At 40.4% G+C, this 21,682-nt stretch overlaps 1 protein-coding gene across 4 annotated transcripts in view; it reads left to right on the top strand.

The window, feature by feature from the left end:
• The window catches only part of kif19 (kinesin family member 19), a 238,258-nt gene that overhangs the window by 97,158 nt on the left and 119,418 nt on the right, over positions 1-21,682 (top strand). For all 4 annotated transcript variants that reach the window (XM_088000607.1, XM_043714731.2, XM_043714728.2 and 1 more), the window contains exon 3: positions 15,967-16,077. In XM_088000607.1, the coding sequence (XP_087856733.1) occupies positions 15,967-16,077 (111 nt within the window). The remainder of the gene's footprint in view (positions 1-15,966; positions 16,078-21,682) is intronic.

Here is a 21,682-nt window from a genome sequence, read left to right as displayed (position 1 = left end):
AAAAACAGTGTCTGCAAGGAGAATGAATCTACTTGTTGTTACCTTGCAAAATTCTGGAATGATCCCAATACTTTTAAAGTCAGAAAATGTAAAATTATCATTCAAGAAAGGATGAAAAAAGAAAACAGAGATGAAGATCAGACTTGTTAGTCCAATGGCAGATGCAATGAAAATACTCGAAAAAATAAAGAAAGTGGTAACAGGCACTTGAAAAATCACAAATATATGAGAAAATGAGCCAGATGTAATAATGACCAGGTAAGACAACACTGACCTTTTTAATGTCCAGTGTTTTCTTTGGTTAAAATTATTGCCAATATGAAAGTCAGATTAATTATTATGCAGCTTGATATTAATCGATGCATGGTTTCCATGTTTCATCGCTATGGTAACAATGTAAGTTATTCCAGCACTTATACCTCCCACATCAGAAGCCCTAGGCTTTTGAGCCACGATAACCTCAGGATGTCTGATTTGCTTCCAGCTGAGAATGCCCAACCCTAATATTTCATTGTCCAAAGGATAAAAGTTTGTACTGTGAATGTCCTATAAGCTCTAGAAGGTTAATTTGATTTTTGATTCACTGCAGTTCATTTTGAGATCTCCATGGCCATTAATTTCCCAGATGACAACTTTTCATGATTAGTTTTAGTACTGTATTGCTGAAGTGACCCAATTTCATGGCAGTATAAATCTCTCAGCTCCTCAACCATGACTTTTCATTAGGTAAAATAATGAAATGATATCTGCAGGAGAAATAGTCTGTAGACAAATTGCATTTTCAGTGAACAGGAGACTGAACTACCTTAAGCTCTCAAATATTGTTTTCCTCCACTTAATACTGAGTCTAACAAATAAAGTTAAATCGCACATTGTTAACAGTTCAGAGATGTCTTATTTGTTCTTTATTGAATGCCTAGTAAAGTTAGTCTGGGGCAAAAACTCGATCAGCTAGAATTTTTTTATGTGTAATATTTATATCAACACTCGATAAAGTGCTTAACTCATTGAATACCTCTGCAATCCTGCTACAGCCATCAGTGTGCTTTTGTTGAGCTTGAAATACAAATTTAAAGCATAGCTGTGCATCATGTCTTGAACAGCTCAAAAAATTGTAGAGAAAGGAACTCTGTGGAATATAGTCAGTAAGGAATGGAGTGAAGAAACTTGCGCTCGGTGTGACAAGTATCTTGTAATTGCCAGAAATAACATCTTCTATTTGTTACAACAGTTGGCATTATAATAAATCTATATTCTTTTCCAAATCTATCATTTATTCATTCATCACATGGCAATACAAGAAGCAGCTTCTTCATATTGTTTCCAAATGGTGACTAAATCACGTTATTGCAAAATTCAAGTTAACATGTTCAGCTTTTTCCTATTTCTGAAATTCTGGAGAAGGGTCATGGGACATGAAACGTTAACTGTGATTTCCCCCACAGATGCTGCTGGGTTTGAACTATAGGGAAAAGCTGAATAGACTGTGGCTATTTTCCCTGGAGCGCTAGAAGCTGAGGGGTTATCTTATAGAAGTTTATAAAATCATGGGCATGGATAGAGTAACTAGGTGAGTTTTTTTCCCTGGGGTAGGGGAGTCTAAAACTAGAGGGCATAAATTTAAGGTGAGGGAGCAAGATATAAAAGAGACCTAAGAAGCAACTTTTTCACCTGCAGGGTGGTGCATGTATGGAGTGAGCTGCCAGACAAAGTAGTGGAGGCTGGTACAGTTACAACATTTAAAAGGCATCTGGATGCATATTTGAATAGGGTTTAGAGGGATATGGGCCAAATGCTGGCACGTGGGGGCAAGTTTTAATTAGGATATCTGGTCAGCATTGACAAATAGGACCAAAGGGTCTGTTTTCGATCTGTATATCTGTATGGTTATGACTATGACAGACCTATTGAGTTTTTCCAGCAAGTTCTGTTTTTGTTTCTGATTTTTGGCATTTGTGTTTCTTTCGGGTGTTTTCCCCTATTTATTGCATTCTCAATCTCCCACAGTTTATTCTTATTTTGACACTTCTGGGATGAAAATGGAGACTTGAGGACTTATTTGATCTGCCGAAATGATAAAGGTCTCTTTAGAAAATAGCCATTCACCCACATTTTGAGGAGATGATATTGCTGGTACAGTGTAATTTTATTTCCTGTTGTACGCGTAACTTTTATTCAGTAGTGCATCATAAGTAACTGAATTACATAAGAGATTTTCTTTGTTGAAAATCAAAATTTTACACCAAGCACTTCTTTAATGTCATTTGCAAAAAAAAAGCCACTCAACAAGTTATCAAGACTGCTTGGGAAGTCAATGTTGAATTATGGATACGACACAAAATAATCACTTATTATGCCATCATAATTCACATTATCTGCACTTATTACTGTGAGGGACATTAAAATGTTATTGTAAGAAACTGTTAATCTTTATTGTGAGTCAGCAATTACTTGAAATCGGACAATACTATCTTTACAGCGAGGTGAAAATTAGCATAATCAACTGAACTCTTGGGGAGCTTCTTAAAAGAAATTGTGTTTATATCTAATATTGAAATAGAGCTAATCTTGTGAAGTGTTGAGATATAAGCGTTCATAATTTAAAGATTGTGAGGTTATAAATTGAAAACATTTTAAAAATGTGTCCTATGTCCATTCTATCTAAGAGCCCGAAGTCTTACTCCCAACAATAGCAAAGTTTCTGGGCACAAATATTGGGGATCTTGGTGTTTGTGCAGAGCCCAATCCATCAGCACAATGTCTAAAATAAATTCTTTTAGTTTTGAAACAATTTTTAAAAATGAACACGGTTTCACCAGTTCTAAGGAAGGGTCACTGAATCAAAACATTAACTCTGATTTCTCTCCACCGATGCTGCCTGACCTGCTGAGCCTTTCCAACAATTTCTGTTTTTGTTCTCTGGTGGTGGGTTGCTCATGCACATTTCAGTCTCACTGCGTTCTTGCCATGTGGGATTTTGCAGGGAATAACTTTCAAGTATCACAGAGTGAGTGCACAATGGAGAGACTCCCAAGGTTGTTAACTTGTACTCTTATGAGCATTGTGAATCAGAAATGAAAACAAAAACTGTTTTAATTTAAACTAAAAATGAAAGCCCTCAATGGTTAACAACTTGGCAGCCAGATTGAGAAGCCTGAAATAAAAAAAAGCCAAAATTATAATTGTCAAATTTCAAATATCCTAAATTATTCTTTCAGGTGGCACAGAGGGAAACAAAGAGAACTCATTTGCTGTAAGGCCATGATGGGTCTTTAACCTGAAATTACATTTATGAAGTGAATATCTTAACAGCTGCAGTCAGTTGGAATTATTTTAATCATCGGTTATTGAAATCATATATTAGCTTGCTGTCTGCTGGATTTTTGTTATTTCTCTTACCTTGTTGAAATTGGGATTATAGTGTGGACTGAAATTATTCACAGATGTCATAAGCTGGTCCTTACTACACCAGTTTTGGTATGGAACAAACTCAACAATAAAGGGCCTCCTAGCTTATATTGAAAATGTGCCTGAACCCCATTCTTTGTAACACTCTTGTGCCACTCTGAGAGAAGTTGACTTAGTGACATATTTGAGAACACTTTTGTACTCATAAATGTTGACCCAATTTTATTTGATTTCAGCAGATTTGTCTAGCATGACCTCCCATAACTATCTCCATCGATCCTGCCTTTTCTTTCCTGGCTTTTCATCCAGCCCTTTGACATGTGCTCGGAACTGCAGAGAGTGCTTTAGTTAAATTGATTGGATTTTAATGACAGTCATCTGTCAAGCTGTGGGAGATAGAATTTGTGTGAAATCAGAGATGAATGCATTATGCACTGTGTAATGCGGTTGAATGTGGGTGGTAGATGAACTTTTACGGGGGGGGGGAAGGTTTGAAACAGTAGAATACATTCTAATGTGCTAATATAAAGCAAATCTGATGGAGAACTTGTGCTCTGTGAAGCCATTTTACTTCCTTTAAAGATATTATTCATTTCCTTTTCTTTATACTATTCAAAATGTAAATTAAAGCAATCAAAATTGGAAAGTTTATATAATTTAATGTGCCATATATTCTCATATTTTAATATTATTGAACCAGCCTAGAGCAGCAATCCATGAACCCATCTTTGTTCTGTTCCCCTGCTGGGAATGTGAATACCGTAAAGATTTATATGCCAGGATACTGAAATTAGCCTGCTTTTCATTACAATTACCATCAAGGTTGCAAAAGGATAGGAAGGGCAACCTGTTCCAGAGGAATCATTTGAACTAGCCTTAAATACCTCTATTAAGGTCAATTCTGCTGTTCTGCCTTTTCACTCAAATGAATAAATAAAAAATAATTCTGTTGACAGCCTGCTGTTTATCAAGTATGTGACGTATTGAACATCAGCAGCTGTGACTGATTCCAAAAGAGGATGATGTTTTGCCGTTCCCTTTATTGGGTGCTTTTCTTATTGCTGTCCTTCTTGTTCCCAGCAGTCCTTGCATTCATATGATGGTTTCTCCTTGTGTTCTGTGAATTGGGGGGGGAGGAGGAGAACAGAGTACATCTGTGCAGCTGGTGGTTTTGCTAATCCAAGTGAGGGTGACCTAATTGTTGTTCACATGGCAGTCTACTACTAGATTAGGAGAATAGAAGCAGGAATGGGCCATTCAGCCTGCTGTCATATTCTGCCATTTAGTTGGAGCAGGCTGTTCTGAATCTTAACTCCATCTTTTTGCCTCGGTTCTATAATTCTTGATGTCTTTGCTAAAAAAAAAATCAATCACGGATTTGAAATTTGCAATTGACATCTTGTACCAAAAGGACTAGGCCACAGATTAGATTAGATTACAGTGTGGAAACAGGCCCTTCGGCCCAACAAGTCCACACCGACCCGCCGAAGCGAAACCCACCCATACCCCTACATTTACCCCTTACCTAACACTACGGGCAATTTTTAGTATGGCCAATTCACCTGACCCTGCACATCTTTGGACTGTGGGAGGAAACCGGAGCACCCGGAGGAAACCCACGCAGACACGGAGAGAACGTGCAAACTCCACACAGTCAGTCGCCTGAGGCGGGAATTGAACCCGGGTCTCTGGCGCTGTGAGGCAGCAGTGCTAACCACTGTGCCACCGTGCCGCCCACAATTGGCCTTCAACCCCACCAATGTGCAAACACCATTTCTCTACAAATAAAAGGTTGCTTTAATTCCTCCCTCTCACTAAATCTTGTGTTCCCCATCATTTCTGGGATGTTATTGTTCATGTCCTCGTCTGTGAAGACAGAAATGAAGTACATATTTAGTTTGTCAGTACATATTTCTTTGTTCCCCATTATAAATTCCCCTGTTTCTAACTGTAAAGGACGTATGTAAGTCTTTACCAATCTTTTTCTCTTTCCATACGTATAGAAGGTTTAACCCTCAGTTCTTATGTTCTCTGCAAGCTTACCGTCATACTCTATTTTCTACTTCTTAATCATAAAGATGGTCATCATCAAGTCATCTTCACAATAATTCGGAGGATAAGTGACTAAGTAATTAACAGCATCACTCCCTTGGCTTGTTTGTATTGGATAGAAGAAGGACAATGCAGATTGGAAGCTTTTGTTATGAATATCGCCAACAGAATGAAGCAGAATGCTTTTCAGAGTTGTATAAAAAAAACAGTAGAAGCAACAGATTGCATAAAATATGCATCTCCTATTTCAATAAAACCTTTTTAAAAAATATGTAGAGTCAAAAATAGGGTGATGCTCCACTCCTTAAACTTATTGTACAACACATTGATAAAGAACACAAGTTGAAGTTTTTGGACTCAAATTTCCTCTGCCTCAGTGGATTCACGGTCATTAAAACTTTTCAAACACTGACTAGCATATTCTTTAAATGGTGTGCTGTATCTAGGTTGTTCCTGACAGCTCCATACTATTTGAAAGGTGTTCTCATCAGATTTGGTGATTTCAGATTAAAAAGGATGTGTCAGTCAGTGTATTACAAAATGCTATTCACTCTTCCTGCCAGCTTCTTTCCTTCCTGGATGTCAGTGAAGCCTCTAATTCACCAGACAGGCAGACTCCTTTATCTTAACTTGTCTATTTAGCCAGCATGATTTTCCCAAAGGGCGGGGATACTGAAGCATAGTAGGAATAAAATGTTGAGGAATTTTATTAATTACTAAAAACAATACATGGCTAGAATCCCATTCTGTTCAAAACATTATCTATATGGGAGGACTCACTGGAGCTCAGTAAATAGACATTGCCAAAACTTGGTGTTATCTCTGGCTTTGTCCACTTCTCCATCTGCAGAGAAAATATTAGGTGATGATAGAAGTATTAAGTAGTGACCATTTAAGATGACTATGCAGCTTCCTTATTGTGGCAATCGTTTTGTTTTACTGCCATTACAGAGGGAAGGAGATTCAGAAATTCCAAATGGAATCAAAGATCATGGCCATACCCTTCCCTCCCTCACCCCCACAAAACAATGTTGCTTTTGCAAAAAATGTGAGAAAATTAGATGAGACGTCCAGCAAGGGCCATCTCAACGTTGAAGCTAAATGTCACATTTTTCAACCAATCCTGGATAGCAAGCTAAATTCTCGCGAGTGGCACAATGTCGGTTTGCAGATTTTAACCAGCACCAGAGCAGGTCATTGACCTTCCTGCTGCATTCCTAGTGGTTTCTCCGGATGATTGAGACTGTACTGACTGGGTGGTAGGTTTTGTCTAATGGCCTTGCTGGTGGGAGGGTGAAGGACAGACCTCCTCTACACCATCACCTCCAATAAGGCCTCTAGTTTCCTCTTCACAAAGTAGCGTGCCAATTTACCTATGTTTACCAAATTTGGAGGAAATATCAAAAACCACACAGGGGAGCTTTGGATGCCAGTGGTTAACCAAGTGCAAAATGGACTTTTAGATATAGCACTGATGCCAGCTCCAGATATTGGTTCCAATAACCCCCTTGGGAAAGTAACAATTTACGATGAGTAAATGTTTTCTGAGAATCTCAGCAATAGGTATTTCTGTTTATGGAAGAGGCTATATAAAACAATATTGCTGAAGTTTAGGTATTCAACTCAGCCTCGCTTTCAACTTTAATTTATTTTCTTCAACAATAGCTATAGTTACTTTTTGTGATCAGGATTTAATAATACGCCTTTAGAGCATTTCTGATGGGTATATGAATAGGTTTGATGGGTATATGAATGGGTATATGAAAAGGAGGGGTTTAGAGGGATATGGGTCAAGTGCTGGCAAATGGCACTAGATTAGAGTAGGATATCTGGTCGGCATGGACGAGTTAGACTGAAGGGTCTCTTTCCATGCTGTACATTTCTAATACTCTATGCTGCTGTTCTTGTGGAATTGGTTATGTTTAGAAACATGGAGTTCAGTAGAAATGGCGCTGCGTTTCACTGAATAATTTACACTGAGATTAAAATGGTGAGATTTTGCTGCCGTGGTTTTCTGTAACATGTGACATGGGCGTGTCATGGATCTGTCTGCTCCCAGGCCCAATTATATTCTGTAATTTTGCTGTTTTTAGCTTGTTTACACACACAAGGTCAATATCTCTTTCTTTCTGTGCAGTAACTAGAACGAAAGTTGTATTAGAGTGGTCAACAAAGTGGGAAATTTGAGGAGGCATTCATTATTGATAGGAGAAAAGAGCTAAGTTGGAGATGTTCAGTCACAGTCACAAGGAGAGCACAACTTTCCAGGCAGTGATTCTGCAAGCCTCATTTTTTTACTTTTTTTTCACAATGATTTCATTTTGTGATAGTTTTTTTATTTCCCATGTCAGTAAATAAACGTTTTTGACAGGGTCAAAAGCATGGCACGGATTACTGCTATCATTGGAAACAGATGATTTTTAAATGTTTAGCATTCCTCTAAGCATTTTGAACAGAGGATATTTACCCTACTTTTATCCTACAAAATTCTATTACACTGTCTGCAGCTAATGTGTTCCCTAACTTCAAGTGACAAAGTTGTTGCTCCCCATGTGAATTATGAGCTTTGTAGGGATTCACAATAGCCAATTTAGAGAGAAGTACTGGGAGTGGAGGGAGAGGTATGGAACAGAATTCCATTATAACAAGCTTTTCCCCTGAAGTTCAACTGTAGATTGGATTGTGGATAGCTTGCTGTAATCCATGACCAACTATAAAAACGATGAGCAGAACAAAAGGCATAAGATCCTAAGGGGGTTTGACAGGGTAAATGCTGAGAGGAATCCAGAATCACATAAAGCTTAAAAATAACAGGTTTTAGGTGAAGATGAGGAGGGATTTGATCTCTCACAGGGTTATTAGTTTTTGGCATTCTCTTGCACAGAGACTTATGGAGCCTGGGTGATGGAATATATTCAAGGCTGTGTTAGAGAGATTTTTAGTTGACAGTGGAGTAGAGGCCACAATCAAATCAGCCATGATCTTATTGAATGTTGGAGTAGGCTTGATAGGCCAAATGCCCAATCCTATTTCTATTTTTTAAGATCTTATGAACCTAATTAAAGAGAGTCAACAAGTATCTGTGGAGTTCAGATCACATCTGTCAAAAGCAATAGTTCTCAAACTTTTTTTTTGGTGGAAGGACACCTTTCATACTAGGAATCTGGGAATGTGCGATATCAACTCGAGAAAATTGCACACTTGGTAATCTTGCATTTTGGAGCCTATTCTTGAACTTAAGTTTCTTTTATTAATCCATGAAGTGTGGGTGGTACTGGCAAGTCCTGAATTTACTATGAGTTGGGCCATTAATGCACTAATCTCCCTTAATTGGCAATTCGTCGCTGCCCAGTACGAAACTTGCCTCACCACACGGCAGATGCATAAAAGATGAGTTGTTCCTGATGAGAGGACAGATCTCACTTTAGTGTGATTCTGCCACAAACTTTTCCATAGTTCATATCTTTTAGGTCCTAATAGGATTGTGCCCATTGGCTTCATCTCAGGAGTTCAAACTCAAGACTAAATTACTGAGATGTAATGGTACAGGACCTTAATCAGACCCTATCGAATACTATGTTCTATTTTGGGCACTAAACCTTCAGAGTAGGTACAGTAGCGATTCACCCCAGAATATTGTCATATCTTCAATTGCTGAATTATTGACAGGTTGGGTAAACTTGGTTTGTATTTTCTTGATTATATAAGATTAAGTTGAGACTGAATGGAGGTGGTTAAAATGATATAGGGATTCCTTAAGTTTGATGAAGAAAATCTTTCCTTTTTTGAAGCAATCCAGAGCAGAAGTATATATTTCTAAAACTTATAGTGGAGCATTTGGGATTGAAATCAAGAAGCATTTTTCCTCTCAAAAGGCATTGGAAATCTGGAACTCACTTCCCAAGAGATTGTAGGTGTTTGGTTATTTTTCAAACTAATGTTGATGGGCTTTTTTTCAAGTAAGTGCGCACTAAATGTCCTAATGTTAAAAATATGGGCGAATCTTTGAATCTCATCGACCACCTTAAAAGCCTTTGACCTTGTGCTTTGAGAAAAAAAAAATTAGCTGGGTCACTTTAAAATAGTCACCAAAATCACATAATCTGAAAGTAGCCAAGCGCAGTAGTAATTTACAAAGGAATGTCTAAATAGCATGACTGAAACTGACTACCCAACATTGAAAGGCTGTCCAAGTCCAATTGCCTAGACATTGAAATTCATCATCTCTAATGTGTAACTCACAGAGAGACCTGCAAATGTAGGAGGAGTTGAGACTAAGATGTGGGAGCAGAAGTAAGCCATTCAGCCCACTGAGTCTGCTCCACTATTTAATGAGATCATGACTGGCCTGATCATCCTCAACTCTACTTTCCTGTCTTTTCTCTATATCATCCCATACCTTTGATCCCAATGTTTAACAGGAGGAAATTTCTGCCCTCTTGGACCGGTCCCGATATTTTTAGTATTGTGTTTAGATTAGAATTTTGATTATACTCAATATATCGGAAGGATGTTATAGAGTCGGAGAGTCATAGAGATGTACAGCATGGAAACAGACCCTTTGGTCCAACCCGTCCATGCCGACCAGATATCCCAATCCAATCTAGTCCCACCTGCCAGCACCCGGCCCATATCCCTCCAAACCCTTTCTATTCACATACCCATCAAAATGCCTCTTAAATGTTGCAATTATACCAGCCTCCACTGCATCCTCTGGCAGCTCATTCCATACGCGTACCACCCTCTACGTGAAACAGTTGCACCTTAGGTCTCTTTTATATCTTTCCCCTCTCATCCTAAACCTATACCCTCTAGTTCTGGACTCCCTGACCCCAGGGAAAAGACTTTGTCTATTTATCCTCTCCATGCCCCTCATAATTATGTAAACCTCTATAAGGTCACCCCTCAACCTCCGACGCTTCAGGGAAAACAGCCCCAGCCTCTCCCTATAGCTCAAATTCTCCAACCCTGGCAACATCTTTGTAAATCTTTTCTGAACCCTTTCAAGTTTCACAACATCTTTCCGATAGGAAGGAGACCAAAATTGCACACAATATTCCAACAGTGGCCTAACCAATGTCCTGTACAGCCGCAACATGACCTCCCAACTCCTGTACTCAGTACTGTGACCAAAAAAGGAAAGCATACCAAAGGCCTTCTTCATTATCCTATCTATCTGCGACTCCACTTTCAAGGAGCTATGAACCTGCACTCCAATGTCTCTTTGTTCAGCAACACTCCCTAGGACCTTACCATTAAGTGTAAACCTGCTAAGATTTGCTTTCCCAAAATGCAGCACCTCGCATTTATCTGAATTCAACTCCATCTGCTACTTCTCAGCCCATTGGCCCATCTGGTCCAGATCCTGTTGTAATCTGAGGTAACCCTCTTCGCTGTCCACTACACCTCCAATTTTGGTGTCATCTGCAAACTTACTAACTGTACCTCTTATGCTCACATCCAAATCATTTATATAAATGACAAAACTTAGAGGGCCCAGCACCAATCCTTGTGGCACTCCACGGGTCACAGGCCTCCAGTCTGAAAAACAATCCTCCACTACCACCCTCTGTCTTCTAACTTTGAGCCAGTTCTATATCCAAATGGCTAGTTCTCCCTGTATTCCATGAGATCTAACTTTGCTAATCAGTCTCCCATGGGGAACCTTGTCGAACGCCTTACTGAAGTCCATAGAGATCACATCTACTGCTCTGCCCTCATCAATCTTCTTTGTTACTTCTTCAAAAAACCCAATCAAGTTTGTGAGACTATTTTTCCTACGCGCAAAGCCATGTTGACTATCCTGAATCAGTCCTTGCCTTTCCAAATACATGTACATCCTGTCCTTCAGGATTCCCTCCAACAAATTGCCCACCACCGAGGTCAGGCTCACTGGTCTATAGTTCCCTGGCTTGTCTTTACCGTCCTTCTTAAACAGTGGCACCACGTTTGCCAACCTCCAGTCTTCCGGCACCGCATCTGTGACTATCGATGAGCAAGAGGCCCAGCTTCCCACAGAGTTCTCGGGTACACCTGATCAGGTCCTGGGGATTTATCCACTTGTAACTGTTTCAAGACATCCAGCACTTCCTCCTCTGTAATCTGGACATTTTTCAAGATGTCACCATCTATTTCCCTACAGTCTATATCTTCCATATCATTTTCCACAGTAAATACTGATGCAAAATATTCATTTAGTATCTCCCCCATTTTCTGTGGCTCCACACAAAGGCCGCCTTGTTGATCTTTGAGGGACCCTATTCTGTCCCTAGTTACCCTTTTATCCTTAATATATTTGTAAAAACCCTTTGGATTCTCCTTAATTCTATTTGCCAAAGCTATCTCATGTCCCCGGTTTGCCCTCCTGATTTCCTTCTTAAGTATACTCCTACTTGCTTTATACTCTTCTAAGGATTCACTCGATCTATTCTGTCTGTACCTGACATATGGTTCCTTCTTTTTCTTAACCAAACCCTCAATTTCTTTAGTCATCCAGCATTCCCTATACCTACCAGCCTTCTCTTTCACCCTGACAGGAATATATTTTCTCTGGATTCTTGTTATCTCATTTCTGAAGGCTTCCCATTTTCCAGCCGTCCCTTTACCTGCGAACATCTGCCTCCAATTAGCTTTTGAAAGTTCTTGCCTAATACCATCAAAATTGGCCTTTCTCTAATTTAGAACTTCAACTTTTAGATCTGGTCTATCCTTTTCCATCACTATTTTAAAACAAATAGAATTATGGTCGCTGGCCCCAAAGTGCTCCCCACTGACACCTCAGTCACCTGCCCTGCCTTATTTCCCAAGAGTAGGTCAAGTTTTGCACCTTCTCTCGTAGGTACATCCACATACTGAATTAGAAAATTGTCTTGTACACACTTAAGAAATTCCCCTCCATCTAAACCTTTAACACTATGGCAGTCCCAGTCGATGTTTGGAAAGTTAAAATCCCCTACCATAACTACCCTATTATTCTTACAGTTAGCTGAGATCTCCTTACAAGTTTGTTTCTCAATTTCCCTCTGATTATTGGCGGGTATATAATACAATCCCAATAAAGTGATCATCCCTTTCTTATTTCTCAGTCCCACCCAAATAACCTCCCTGGATGTATTTCCGGGAATATCCTCCCTCAGCACAGCTGTAGTGCTGTCCCTTATCAAAAATGCCACTCCCCCTCCTCTCTTGCCTCCCTTTCTATTCTTCCTGTAGCATTTGTATCCTGGAACATTAAGCTGCTAGTCCTGCCCATCCCTGAGCCATGTTTCTGTAATTGCTATGATATCCCAATCCCATGTTCCTAACCATGCCCTGAGTTCATCTGCCTTTCCTGTTAGGCCCCTTGCTTTGAAATAAATAGTTTAATTTATTAGTCCTACCTTGTCCCTGACTGTTTGAACTCACTTCTGTTCTCAGCTGTACCCGTCTCAAATCAATCTCTTTCCTCACTATCTCCCTGGGTCCCACCCCCCCCCCACCCCCCCCCCCCCCCCCCCCACCTTACTAGTTTAAAACCCCCAAGCAGTTCTAGCAAATTTCCCTGCCAGTATATTAGTCCCCTTCCAATTTAGGTGCAATCTGTCCTTCTTGTACAGGTCACTTCTACCCCAAAAGAGATTCCAATGATCCAAAAATGTGAATCCTTCTCCCATACACCAGCTCCTCAGCCATGCATTCATCTGCTCTATCCTCCTATTCCTGCCTCACTAGCTCGTAGCACTGGGAGTAATCCAGATATTACTACCCTTGAGGACCTCCTTTTTAAATTTCTGCCTAACTCTGTAATCTCCCTTCAGATTCTCAACCTTTTCCCTTCCAATGTCGTTGGTTCCAATGTGGACAATGACCTCTTGCTGGCCCCTCCTCCCCGTGAGAACATTCTGCACCCTCTCTGAGACATCCTTGATCCTAGCACCAGGGAAACAACACACCATTCTGCTTTTTCTCTGCTGGCCACAGAAACATCTGTCTGTACCTCTGACTACAGAATCCTCTAACACAATTGATCTCTTGGAAGCCAACGTACCCCTCGTTGCATTAGAGCCAGTCTCAATACCAGAAACTTGGCTGTTTGTGCTACGTTCCCCTGAGAATCCATCACCCCCTACATTTTCCAAAACAGCATACCTGTTTTAGATTTAGATTTAGATTACTTACAGTGTGGAAACAGGCCCTTCGGCCCAAAACGTCCACACTGACCTGCCGAAGCGCAACCCACCGAGACCCATTCCCCTACATTTACCCCTTCACCTAACACTACGGGCAATTTAGCATGGCCAATTCACCTAACATGCACATTTTTGGACTATAGGAGGAAACCAGAGCACCTGGAGGAAACCCACGCAGACACAGGGAGAATGTGCAAACTCCACACAATCAGTCGCCTGAGGCGGGAACTGAACCCGGGTCTCTGCGCTGTGAGGCAGCAGTGCTAACTACTGTGCCACCGTTTGAAATGGGTATATCCACAAAAGACTCCTGCCCTAGATGCCGACCTTTCTCACCCTTCCTGGAGTTCGCCCATCTATGTGACTGTACCTGAGACTTTCCTCCCTTCCTATAACTGCCATCCATCACGTACTGTTCCTGCTGCAAATTCCTCATTGCTTCTATCTGTCTCTCCAACCGATCCATTCGATCTGATAAGATTTGCATCCAACAGCATTTACGGCAGATATAATCCGGAGTAACCCTTAAACTTTCTTTAAACTCTCACACCTGACAAGAAGTTGTGAAACATGAAAGGGATCAGAAAAGATTTACAAGGATGTTGCCAGGGTTGGAGGATATGAGCTATAGGAAGAGGTTGAGCAGGCTGGGGCTGTTTTTTCTGGAGCATTGGAGGCTGAGGGGTAACCTTATAGAGGTTTATAAAATCAGAAGGGGCATTGATAGGATAAAGAGACAGAGTGTCTTCCCCTTGATGGGGGAGTCCAGAACTAGAGGGCATAGGTTTAGGGTAAGAGGGAAAAGATATAAAAGAGACCTAAAGGGCAGCTTTTTCATGCAGAGGGTGGTGTGTATATGGAATGAGCTGCCAGAAGAAGTGGTTGAGGCTGGTATAATTGCAACATTTAAAAGGCATCTGGATGGGTATATAAATAGGAAGGGTTTAGAGGGATATGGGCCGGGTGCTGGCAAGTGGGACTAGATTGGGTTGGACTACCTGGTCAGCATGGACGAGTTGGACCGAATGGTCTGATTCCGTGCTGTACATCTCTATGACTCTATGACCTCTCAACAATAGGCATTGCTGGAACAAAGACATAAGTCCAAATCCTGACATGCAGAGAGAAGAATTGAGTCTCCTCACCACCCCCCACCCCCCAAGTCATCTTGAAAGGATGACATGGCAACTCAGAAACTGGGAGAAAGTGAGGACTGCAGATGCTGGAGATCAGAGCTTAAAAATGTGTTGATGGAAAAGCGCAACAGATCAGGCAGCATCAAAGGAACAGGAGAATCGACGTTTCGGGCATAAGCCCTTCTTCAGGAATGAGGAGGGTGTGCCAAGCAGGCTAAGATAAAAGGAGGGACTTGGGGGAGAGGCGTTGGGAATGCGATAGGTGGAAGGAAGTTAAGGTGAGGGTGATAGGCCGGAGAGGGGGTGGGGGCGGAGAGGTCAGGAAGAAGATTGCAGGTCAAGAAGGCGGTGCTGAGTCTGAGAAAAGGTGGTGGGAGGGGAAATGAGAAAGCTGGAGAAATCTGCATTCATCCCTTGTGGTTGGAGGGTTCCTAGGCGGAAGATGAGGCGCTCTTCTTCCAGGTGTCGTGTTGCCATGGTCTGGCGATGGAAGAGGCCAAGGATCTGCATGTCCTTGGCGGAGTGGGAGGGGGAGTTATATCCTTGGTGGTGGGGTCTGTTTGGAGGACAGAACCCCACTGGTCCTCACCTACCACCCCACCAACCTCCATATACATCGTATCATCCGTCATCATTTCCGCCACCTCCAAACAGACCCTACCACCAAGGATATATTTCCCTCCCCACCCCTATCAATGATTCTTTATTGATCAGTTGTAAAACCTTTATATTCAAGGGTTCTTTGAATCCCTAACGTGCAGATATAGCCCATTTGGCCCATTGAGTCTGTACCAACCCTTCATAGTGCATCCCACCTTTTCCACCTAACCCTAAATTAACCAAGGCCAATCCACCTAACTTGCACAACTTTGGAAGGAAACCAGAACACGTGGCAGAAACCCATGCAAAAGTGGGGAGAAATGTAAACTTTACACATAGTCACCCAAGGGTGGAATCGAGCCTGCGACCCTAGCACTGTGAGCCACTGGGCCACCCAGGTAAAGGCAAAATTCCTCTCACAACATGGTTCTTGTACTGAAGGTTTAACGTCGTATTATCTCAATATCCTGTAAATTTCTTCCAATTACTACAGCATACGTTTGAAAGTGTACTTAACACTGTTGGTTGAAATTTCTGATGAATTCTTTGACAAAAGCGTCCTGAGTTCACTTCTAATACTATATATTATGGCTCCTTTACAGATGGTGGTGCTAATGGATCCAATGGAGGACCCTGACGACATTCTGCGAGCCAACCGGTCTCGAGAGAAATCGTACATGTTTGATGTGACCTTCAATTACACAGCATCACAGGTGAAATTTCTATTACTGTACAAATGGGTTTGAGAAATGTATCAGCCGTGATTGAATGGTGGAGCATGGGTTGGATGGCCTCTTTCTGCTCCTGTACCTTATGGTCTAAAACGTTGGCTCTGCCTCATAGTGATAGCTCTGTTCATGTTTGGTTTCCTCACATGAAGATCTAGAAAAAGTATCAATCATGCTTAAGAAATAATTTTTAAAAATTTTATAAAGACACTATGGAATTTATAAGTTTGAAAAGAGGAGAATGTAGTATGTGAATGTGAACAATGTGAAGTCGATACTACATTATACAATACCAGATGCAAACCAACAACTGCTAATCTCGGTACACCGTCCTACAACTCATCCTGTTTATCCTCGACCACAACATTTTCACGTTTGACAACCAGTTCTTCAGCCAGACACGTGGAACAGCCATGGGGACCAAATTTGCACACTAATATGCCAACATTTTCATGCACAGGTTCAACCAAGACTTCTTTTCTATGCAGTACCTCCAATCAACACTATACATCAGATATATTGATGACATTTTCCTCCTCTGGACCCAAGGCGAGGATTCAATGAAACAACTACACAGTGATATTAGCGAATTTCATTCCACCATCAAACTCACCATGGACGACTCTTTAGTGTCTGTCTCATTTTGGACACATACATCTCCATCAAGGATGGGCACCTTAGCACCTCACTATACTGCAAACACACAGATAATGTCACAATGCTACACCTCTCCAGCTTCCACCCGAAACATGTTAAAACAGCCATCCTCTATGGACAAGCCCTCCGCATACAAGGATCTGTTCAGATGAGGAGGAATGTGACGGGTACTTGGAAGCTCTCAAGGATGCCCTCATAAGAATGAGGTACGACGCTCAACTCATCAACTGCCAGTTCTAGCGTAACACAGCGAGAAATCGTAATTACCTCTTCAGGAGACAGACAAGAGCTGCAACGGATGAATGGACACTGAACAATAATCACCAGCCAGGAGTGTTCCCTCCCAATCGGAGAACACTTCAGCGGTCTGGGACATTCGACCTTGAACCTTCAGGTGACCGTCTTCCAAGGTGGACTTTGGGCAGGCAACAACGCAAAATGGTTGAGCCGAGGGTGATAGCCAAATTTAGTACCCATGGGGATGGCCTCAACCGGACCTGGTTCATGTCACACTACAGGTGACCCCATTGCATTACTCTCTCGCTCTCTCTCTCTCTCTCGCTCAAAAACTGCATGAATCCATGTAAGTTTCTGTAAATCCCTTTTTTTTAAAATAGAATCAGTCTGAACATTGGGACACAGACAGACAGACTTTAACCTCACATCTTCAATGCATTATCTGAGCTGACATGTCACCTATTGTTAAAGTTCACTTGAGAATGTAACTTGAAAAAGAGTTCTGCGATTTAAATATGAAAAAACTGAAACCAATGTGGGTCATTTTAAAAGGTGAGAGACTTAACAAATAATCCAGATCTTTTTCAATTTATCATTTCAGTTGCAGCATACTGAAAGCTTTTGCTATAAATTCTGTGTCTCACGATCTGATACTGCACAACCACCTGATGAAGGAGCAGCACTCTGAAAGCTAGTGCTTCCAAATAAACCTATTGGGCTATAACCTGGTGTTGTGTGATTTTTAACTTTGTCTACCTCAGTCCAACACCGGCTCCTCCACATCAGATGCAAAGAAGGACACCTAATCAAATGTACCATTTTGATGATACAAACCTAGAAGTGGGCAATACTGAAGAAGAAATCTGACACTTTAAAAAAAACTTAAATTATCCAATTTGCATTATGATATTTGAGTCTGATGATTATACTTTTCGAATGATTCACATGTAGATTAAGATTTGAATACGTGACCCTCTGATAAGGAGACTAGTAATTTTTAGCTTTCACAGCCAACTTGAGGAGCTCCACTCAAGCTGTGAATCTCCCAGTATACACTCTGAAGCAAAGGACCTTATTCCCCATTAATCTACAAAATCAAATTCCTACTGTGAATTTGATCAAATTTGAATTGGTGCAGCTCTTCAGTTAGGCAAGGCTGAAATTGAGTCAAACCATGGATATACTGTCATGAGCACATCTGAACTCATGTAATTACGAACCCCTACTTTAGGTCCAATACTTATCTTGACTGTATGTATGATTTATATTACTCCTCTTTTGTATGCCCCCTATTTCCATGAAGCCTTCCTGTATACATTACCTTTTCCTTTTGGATAAGATGTTTTATGTACAAGCATTTTCCACACAGAAACTGAACTGACCTCATGACCTTTAACTTGAACCAGTGTTATAGTCCTCCGTGGCATTCCTTCAGCAGTAATTCAAATACCCTTTTGATGTGTCTCTAACATTTTAAGAGGAAGTGGTGCAATTTATACATAGAAATGCACTCAGCATCCAGTAATAAAGATGGTTGGGTTATATTGCTCTGAAATTGTTGCACCATTAAACCCATAATTAAGTAATATTGTTCTACACATTATCTGTTCCACTTATTTCAAATAATAACTTATTAATATTTACATTTTTCAGAGAGCTATATATTGTTAAGCTTTGACATGGTTTTACTCTCTTATACTTTGATAATAGGTTTAAAAGTATAAATCTTTCTTTCTTCATAAATTCTTAACTTCCTCATCCAAGTGTGTGACAGGACACTGCCTCTGTGTCTGAAGATATTCATTATAGTTAATCAGCCCTCTGAAACAAGTGCATACTACTTTTCTTGGGATTGTTCAAGGATAGAGCAGGAAATTGCATTCTCAGTAGTTTTTATAGATAATATTTCACTGAGGATAAACCTGGATGCCATTTCATTAGTATAAGCTCTGAAGGTTTTGAGACTGATTTCAGTGGTGTCTGACTGGATAATGCCTTTGTGATTGTAGCTTCTGTTTTAGTGTATGTAGTGCTTTTGTATTTAGTATTCTATTCGAGACTCAATATAGACTTGATCACCGGAAAATTCCAGAAAGCGTGTCACAGAATAAAATAATAGAGTTTTCTAAAAGATAAACTGCAACAACTTCCATTTATGTAACATCTTGGTTGCAGTGAAACCTTCCAAGGCGTTTCATGGCAGGTACTGTATTTAATACAATTCTAGCCCAAACTACATGAGAGGATGTAGCCAGCAGATGACCAGAAACTTTGCCAACAGGTGAGTTTGAAGGAGTGTCTTTCAGGAGAAAATTAGATGCCTAGAGGTTTAAGCAGGGAATTTGAGAGCTTGGGGCCTTAAGTGCTTAAGACACAGCCAGCATTAGAAAAGAAAGTGACTTCTTAATAAATTTAGAGCAGTAATTTAATACATGACAAACAAGATGGAATTTTCTGAAGTGAATGTTGTAATATGGGTGGTGGAATGCCAGTTAATCAGATGGTTTTTTCAGCTGGAGTCCATAGCTTCCTGGCAGTTGCTGAAGGCTATGTTTTGTCAACATGCTGTTGAATTAGTAGAGATAATACTATTCCATATCTGATTATTTCACATGGATCTATGAAAAGCAGATTTGGCTGCTTCACAATATCACAAGCTGATATTTCTAGATTGATACAGAGCAGAAATGACAGCAATAGTATGCCTGGAGCTCAGAGTTCCCTTCCGCTACTGACAAAATGCTAAGTTGAACTGAATGATGTATGCCAAGAATCGATAATAAGAAAATCTGGGACATTAAAAAATGAGAGTCTAACCAACGATGTAACCATTTTAGTTAGAAATCCAACATTATTCTGTATCAAATGCAATATGCTTTGTTGGCTTTCACCATTCTAAAATATCTACTGAACAACGATGCTCAGTGAAATATATGATAAGCTATTTAATAATTGACACAATACAGTAAGATTGTAATTTGTACATAGTAACTTATAGCTGTAACATATAGCTGTGGCTGTATCATAGAGATAGCAGTAATATATTGACCTCTCAGTGGACAGCAGGATTTTCTTTGGATTGAACTGCAATCATGTCCTTCCTAGTTTGCTGTAGTCATGTGACCCCTACTATAAGGCACACACACCGTAGGCATGCATTTTAGCTTCACTTCAATAAAGTCCTCGCGTTGAACATACTGTTGTGTGGTACACTTGAAACGTGGTGTCAGAGGTGGCATTGAGGTGAGTGACCAGAATTGAAATTAAAAAGTACAGCTGCAGAGCTATGAGCTGCCACTGAAAAAGTTAAAGAAAATCAAATATTACACTGAAAAAACTTCTCAAGAGAAAATGGCTTCGACTTTTCTCTAACCAACCCCTCCCCAGATGACTAGGATATGAAACAGAACTGGGAATTCTTCCATCAGCAATGGCAGCATTATACAATTGCTGACAGATTTGTTGAACAAACCAGGCAAAGTACAAGTTGCTATAGTTTTATCACTGTCAAGAAGAGACTGTTTCAAAATACAATCCATCCTAAATCTCTCTGAAGAGTAGAAGAGCACATGGCAGAAGTGAATGGCAGAACTCAATATTCAGGAGTAAAGTGAAAAAGAGTTCATTGATCAGTGCTTAACATTATAAACGCAAGTACAGAAACCTGTGAATTTGTGCAAATAAAAGATGAGCTGTGTAAAGTTAGATTCATTTTAGGCATAAGAGAACCGTCATGACCGTGCAACTGTTAAGGGAAGTGAATCTGACTCTTGAAGAACTCATAAACATGTGCAGAAGCTCTGAACTTGTAAATAACAGCTACAGCATATAGACCAAGAACAGTTGAGTTTGTCAACAGGTGAATGTGGGGAAACAGCCAAGACTTATGCACATTGTTGATAAGCAACCCACACCTGCCCACTATCATAAAATCAGTCTACACCTTACACATGCAATTGTGTCGAGAAAAACAAGAAATAGCCACAGAACAGCCAACAGAAAAATCATGCTAAAAGGACAAGTTGGAAATGTTGCAGAGATTATCACGTAAGACAAAAGAAAGTATACCCAGAGTGGGAAAAAAAAATGTTTTAACTTCAAGAAGCGAAACCATTTTTGCATATAGAAGTTTATAAAATAACGAGGGTTACACATAGAGTTAATGGTAGTTGTCTTTTCCCTAGGATGGGTGGTTTCAAGACCAGGGAGCATATTTTTAAGGTGAGAGGAGAGAGTTTTAAAGACATGAGGAGCAAATTATTTGCCCAGAGGGTGGTTTGCATGTGCAATGAACTTCCTGAGGAAGTGTCGGATATGGGTACAATTACAATGTTTAAAAGACATTTGGATAAGTACATGATTGGGATGGTTTGGAGGGATATGGGCCAGGAGCAGGTAGGTGAGACTAATTTAGTTCGAGGTCATGTTCGGCATGGACTGGTTGGACCAAAGGGTCTGCTTCCATGCTGTATGACTCTGACTCTACGAAAGGGTTTAGCAAGGAAGGCGATAAATATGTCTTTAAAAGCAATTGTTACAAAGATGTCAGGCAGTGATTTGAATGACTCAATTCTGGGTTACTAGAGAGAAACTTGGATGATTCAATCTATACCTTACACTGGGCTGTGAACATTAAATCTAAAGGAGGACAATAACTAATAACTATTGCAATGAAGACAACAGTACAAATGAATAT

Source organism: Chiloscyllium plagiosum, unplaced genomic scaffold (assembly GCF_037043375.1).
Source record: "Chiloscyllium plagiosum isolate Xiang-an unplaced genomic scaffold, Cpla_swu_hap1 HiC_scaffold_25, whole genome shotgun sequence".
In the NCBI taxonomy this organism is placed as follows: domain Eukaryota; kingdom Metazoa; phylum Chordata; class Chondrichthyes; order Orectolobiformes; family Hemiscylliidae; genus Chiloscyllium; species Chiloscyllium plagiosum.
The sequence above is the reverse complement of the archived record's forward strand: the minus strand, read 5'-3'. Positions and strand labels throughout refer to the sequence as shown.